Below are 6,491 nucleotides of genomic sequence, written 5' to 3' on the forward strand. Positions count from 1 at the left end.
TGTAACTGATGGGGATCTGATGCCTTCTTCTGGCCTCCATGAGCATTGCATGCGTGTGGTGCACTTACATACATGCAAGCAAAAATAAATCAGTAATTGTAATTAAAAAACAAATCAAGTGAGTCAAGAGTGCAGCATGCTATGGGTAAATCTTCGCTTAGCCGTAGGCTAAAATCTACACCTGGATGCGTGTTCTCATTCAGTGCTTAGGGTCTTGTTCCAGGCTCACAGCTTTGGCCAGACTTGTTCATTTCCCATGAGGCCCCTTGATCTTCAAGTCAGCAACAGCATCTAAATCCTTCTCAGTGGACTCTCTGATTTCCTCTTCTGCCCTCCTCTTGTGTTGTTTCTGTCATATCATATTCTATCTATCTATCTATCTATCTATCTATCTATCTATCTATCTATCTATCTATCTATTTACTTATTAAAACAGGGGCTCATGTATCCCAGGCTGGCCTTGAACTTGATATGTAGCCAGAGATGATCTTGACCTCTTGATCCTCTTGTCTCTCCACCTCCCAAGTTCTGGAATCACAAGGGTGTACCATCACACCTGGCTTATTTTTTGCTTGTTTGTTGGCTTGCTTCTTGGTGCTGGGGATGGAACCCAGAGAGCCTCAGGAAAGCTTGGCAAACACTGAACCACCTACTATACCAGCCCTTGGGGCTCATATGATTATACTGGTCAACTCAGGCAGTCCAGGATAATCTCTGTAAACTGATTAGTAAATTTGATTACCTCTACAGAATCCCTTTTGCCATGTAATGTAACATAGTAGCTGGAACAAACATTAGTGGACCAAAGTCCTGCCTACTGTGGACTTTGCTAGAGGACTGGATTGAGCTGGGGTGTGGGATATTGGGAAAGAGCAAGAGTAGACTACTCTGCCAAGCCAGCATGGCAGTGCATACCTGTAATCCCAGTGCTTGGAAGCTGAGGCAGGAAGACTGTGGTGAATTTGAGGTCAGCCTAGACTACATGGTGAATTCCAGGACAGCCTGGGCTAAAAATGAGAACTTGTTCCCCAAACCAAAACCAAAAGCAGCATGAATGAGAAAGAAGGAGAAGCTGAAAGAAGAGGTGGAACTGAGGGTGTCAGCAGGCTCATGGCTGTGTCCCCTGTTGTGCTTCTTAGGGACTATGGACCTCCCAGACCTGACCTCATCTCCAGACTCCAATGCTGTGGCTCACTTGCCATAGAATAGATGCCCACTGGCATCTGGAAATGAACTCTTCCCAACAGGACTCTTGATGTCCTCTCTCTAGACTTGTCTTTCCTCATTGCACACCATCCGCTCTGTGGCTTCCTCAAAATCTCAGGAATCATCCTTGATTCACCCCTTTGATTCAACTCCACCTCAGTCTACCCACTCCAAAGCTTCCATCTCCATCCGCTCTGCCCTGGCCCCGGGCTGCTTTCCTCTCTCACCTGGAGACCCGTGTGGCGACCTCATTGGTTCCCTGCTTCCACCTTGGATTCCCACTTTCTTTCCACTCAGCAGCCTCTCTTTCTCTCTTTCCAGGCACACTGGATCCTGTGTATTTCTATCAAAAGTTATCTGGTGGTATCTCATTGCACTTGGGAAGAAAACCCAAATTCTTTATCATGGTCTCAAGGGCCTCTGTATCTCGGCCTCTGCCCACAGTTCCACCACCTTCTCCCACTTAACTCTCAATATCACAGACTTCTTCCTGTTCCTGGAAGAACATGAGGCCCATTTCTGCACTAGAACAGCCTCTGCTTGGAACACTCTGTCCCCAGATCTTCCCTCAGCTGCTGCTTCTTAGTCTTCAGGTCTCATTACTTAAGTAACCAGTTAATTTTGTTAGTATTTTTTTAGACAGTTTCACACTGTAACCCATGTTGACCTGATGCTCACTATGTAACCCAGGATGGCTTCAAACGTGCAGTGAGGCTCCTGCCTGGGCCCTCTGAGTACTGTCCAGCCTCAGGTCTCACTTTAAATGTCACCTTCTCAGAGGTGACACTTCTGAAATCTTGACTTTAGGCATCTTACACATCACCCTCTAGTCAATCATATAGCATTTATATTAGTCACTTTCCTGTTGCTGTGATAGAAACACTGACCGAAGCAATTTATAGAAGGAAGAATTTATCTGAGCTTACGGTTCCAGGGGAATTACAGTCTGTCATGGCAGGGAGGCATGGTGGCTGGAGGTGGCTGGAGCAGGAGCAGCAGAAGCTAAGCTCTCACATCATCATGCAGGCACAGGAAACAAGAGAGCAACTGGAGATCTGGCAAGGCTTAAGAACTCTCTAAGCCCACCCTCAGTGACATGCTTCCTCCAGAATAGCCACACCTTCTAAAACCTCCCAAAACAGTGCCATCTGGGGACAAAATGTCCAAATCCTTGGATCCTATGGGAGACATTTTCATTTAAACCACCACAGCATTTATTTTATTTTATTTTATTTATTTATTTATTTATTTATTTATTTATTTGCTCCTTGTAGCCCCAGCTGGCCTGGAACTCGATATGTAGACCAGGCTGGCCGTGAACTCACAAAGATCCACCTGCCTCTGCCTCCCAAGTGCTGGGATTAAAGGCCCGAACCACCCGACCCAGCACCCCACCCAGCAATCACATAGCATTTATCTCATGGTTTTATTATTACCGGGTATCTTCTTGTTTATGAAGCCTTCCTAATCCTGCCTATTCCCCCCTAGACCACACCACCAGGACCTTAAGGACAAGGACTTTGTCTGTTGGCTTCCCCTCCTGAGGACTTAGAAGAGGACGTGGTCAAGCTGACACTCTAAAAGAACTGGGGGCTGGAGAGATGGCTTAGTGGTTAAGAGTACTTGCTGCTCTTGCAGAGGATCTGAGTTCAGTTCCCAGTATCCACATCAGGTGGCTTACAACTCCAGCCCTAGGAAATCAAATGCCCTCTTCTAACTGCTACAGGCACCTGAACTCATGTGTACACACACATAAATAAAAGTAAAATAAATCTTTTTTTTGTAATCTTTTTTGAGACAGGGGCTCCCTGTAGTCCCAGCTGGCCTGGAACTTGCTATGTAGATCAGGCTGGCCTTGAACTCACAGAGATCTGCCTGCCTCTGCCTCTGCCTCTCGCATGCTGGGACCAAAGGCGTGCACCACCACACCTGGCTAAAATAAATCCTTTTTTTAAAGAAGAATAAATTATTTCAATAAATAACTTTATGTGGTGCTGGGGATTGAATGTAGGGCTTTAAACATGTGAAGGAAGTGCTCGACCACTTACAAACATCCCCAGTCCAAGAAAATAACTTTTTTCTTTGAGGTAAGGTCTTACTTTGCAGCCCTGGCTGGCCTACAGTTCATTATGTAGATGAGGCTGGCCTCAAACTTGCACCCATCTTCCTGCCTCTGCCTCCTGAATACTGAGACTGCAAGCCTGTGCTACCGTGCCTTGCTAAATAACTATTTTTAATTTTTAGACAGTGTCTTGCTATGTGACCCCGACTGGCCTTGAACTCATGATCTTCTTGTTTCAGCCTCTGAGTGCTAAGATCATAGGTGTGTGCCACCACACTTTGTTCCAATAAATAGCTTTTTTTACTCCTTACTCTCATTACCTGGGCAATATAAGACACAACTAACAAATAACTCTGGAACCCTGGTTATGGCTGTGAAGCCAGGGGTCACAAAGGTGCAGGTGAGTGGCAGGAATGCCCAGGACTGAGCAGAGTGGCACTGAAACCTTCGATTCACACTTTCTAGGTGCTTATCAGCACCATCCCACTCACTGGCATGGATGTGCTTCAGGAATTCCCACAGATGGCACTTTGGAAATCTCACAGTGGCTCTGTGCCTACACACACTCAGCATGTGCTCCCTATGGGGCACTGACAAGTCACTTGTTCCTCAGTGGCTGTACTTTACAACACTGAGCTTCAAAATTTCCTCTAGTCAAATCAACAAGCACTTTCCAAGAAGAAATGGCCAAGAGGCATGTGCCTTCCTGTGCAGTATGTGTGTGTATTTGTGTGTGTGTGCCTGTGTGTGTGACTCAAGCCTCTGCCTGCCTTGAGGGTAACCTCAGCATTTCCTTTCAGCCCTGCTTTCCCCAAGCCGTGGCTGGCAGAATTTTGAAAGTGTTTTCTGGAGAAAAGCTGAGCAATAGTTTGTCATGGGTGGGACTTTGATGTTCTTCTTCACCCTGGCCCTTTATATATCACCCAGTGGCCATGGCGAATGCATCAAGCTCCGGAGGTCATTGGCAAAGCAGGCCTTACATACTCGCTCACCATCACCATGATCTTCCACACAGGTAATGCAGACTCTGCTGTTCACCATGGCTGCAGCTCTGTGACTCTTAGCATACTGGGGGAATAGTCTGGAAGGGCCATACCCAGTGGTTGCTTGACAATGGCTGCATGCCTGAAGCTGGGGTGGGCAGGTCTGATCCACACGCCTCATGATATTCTTCTCTTTCTCTAGGATCCTCGAAGTCTGCTTGGCTGCTGCTCTTCTGTGTAGGAATCTGGCTGTCCACCTGCAGGTTGTCCTTCAGTATACCGGCACTACGTGATATAAACATGATACTTGGGTGTTTAACATATGAATCTAAGGAAATTTATGACAACTATGTAAGTGCCCTAGAGATTTGCTTTCCGAACTATTTCTTTAATATGCCTTATTTTGTCCTCTGAAGCAGCTAATTGTAGATGTGAAGCTATCTGTGGAGGCCAGAAAGGGAGGAGAAGAACCAGACAAGCTGTTCATGAGGGGCACATGCACTAACAAGGGAGACAGAGGCAAACATTAGCCCAGGGATGCAACGCTAGCAACTGCCAATACACTACAGGAGTGTACGCAGCCTTCTTTATCTCAATGCTGTGTGGCTCACAGTTCTATTAAATGAGTATTCTTGCCGGAAGCACATCCATAGAGATGTGCATTTTGTGGTCAGAAGCCCTTAAGAGCAGTCTAAGCAGTAAGGGGAATCCCAGTGAATGCAGGACATTAAAATCCTCCTGTGGGTCTCCAGTGCCTTTTCCTATAGAAGGGCAGTTAACTAAGTTTCTGTCTGTGCATGCCCTCTAGAAGGCCCTCTGCCTAGCCAGACCCTGGCAGGAGCATGACACGAGATCCAAAAAACATGAATACTTTGTTTTTCTCAGGACCTCTTAGATAACTTGAATTCAAAAAATAAGCACCAAGACCGGAAGCAACGATGATACTGGTATTGTTGTCTGTCCCCATATTTCAGCTTTAGTGTTGGCCTTTATGTACCCAGAGGCAGAGGTGCTGAGCCAGCTGAGGCTGATGGGATCTCTTAGCAGTTTGGTCTAACCCAAAAGTTGTCAGTTCTGAGGAAAAGGGAGGGTCAGGAAGGACCTCAAGTCCTTCGTTTGTTTAAGAGACTCTCCCTCACACCTCAGAGGCCTTTCCAAGCAGGCATAAACCACCCTCTATCAGCAAGGGACATCAGTGGTGTTCGTGCAGAGACACAAAGAGTTGCATGGAAATGCAGATAAGCCCCTGTTCCTATCCCCCCATCCCCTGAGCCTCTGAGAACAGGTTGCAGCAGGCTGTTCAGGTCTCAGCCAGATGGGAAGAGGAGGTAGAGGCAACAATGGTTTTGAGAACTTCTGGGAACCATGGCAGGCCTGGGTGGGTAGGCCATGTCTGCTATTTGACTCTGGCCTAGCTCCATAATCCAACTATGCCTTAGTTTCCTATATAAGTGGGGATAATGATGGTACCAGCCTCACAGGGTTGTCACACCAACCAGATAAGCTATGAGCCAGACTCCTCACAGGAAGCACTGCTAGGACCCCTAGGGGCTACTGCAAACCTATTATAAGACTGTAAACCTTCGCCTCTTTTTATAGATGAAAGAAGAGCACTGGCCAGAACATCAGAAAAATTACTCTTACCTACAACTGCCATGCTTCACCCTAGGCCCTGAAGCATCAAAGAACATCTCAGTTATCCAGGCCTATCTGGAGACGGTTAAGACAGTAAGCAGCGACAGAGTAGAGACCAGAAACCTCATAAAACGTCTTGATGACATCAGCTATCACAACCTGACCAAACCAAATATTTCTGAGACTATAACCTTTAAAAATAAGTATCAACATAAGCAGTTCATAGTAACTGTTCTAAAACAGTTTTCAAGCTGTATGAAAGACCTGAAGATTCTTGGCAGGAAGTGCTGAGCAAGGTGCTGCTAAGGCCTTAGTGCCTCAGCCTGGCCAGGGCCGTGATGGCCAGACTGTGGTGTAGGGATTACATGTTGTTGTTACTAGCCTTGTTATTTATGAAATATTCTCCTTCTCCTAAAATCTTACTCTTATACCCTCATGGGGGCTGGAGGGGGCAGATATATTTATTGACTGATATTTATTGTACTGAGTTGGTAACGCTCCTTGGAGGGGCCCTCAGAATCTATTTAATAAATTATATTGACATTTTCTCATAAATCAGTTTGGAGTTTGTGATGGGGTTGAAATCAGAGGAAGGGGGGCTAGAG

At 46.2% G+C, this 6,491-nt stretch overlaps 1 protein-coding gene across 1 annotated transcript; it reads left to right on the forward strand.

Annotated features, from left to right (window-relative positions):
• Positions 1-4,267: 4,267 nt before the first annotated feature.
• LOC103739102 (interleukin-31-like) lies at positions 4,268-6,177 on the forward strand. The gene is made up of 3 exons (XM_008839412.1): positions 4,268-4,283; positions 4,454-4,602; positions 5,851-6,177. Exons 1-3 carry the CDS (start codon positions 4,268-4,270, stop codon positions 6,175-6,177), a joined length of 492 nt encoding a protein of 163 aa, XP_008837634.1.
• The last annotated feature ends 314 nt before the right edge of the window (positions 6,178-6,491 follow it).

The sequence above is a fragment of the Nannospalax galili genome, unplaced genomic scaffold (genome assembly GCF_000622305.1).
Source record: "Nannospalax galili isolate Female #2095 unplaced genomic scaffold, S.galili_v1.0 scaffold218, whole genome shotgun sequence".
Lineage (NCBI taxonomy): Eukaryota > Metazoa > Chordata > Mammalia > Rodentia > Spalacidae > Nannospalax > Nannospalax galili.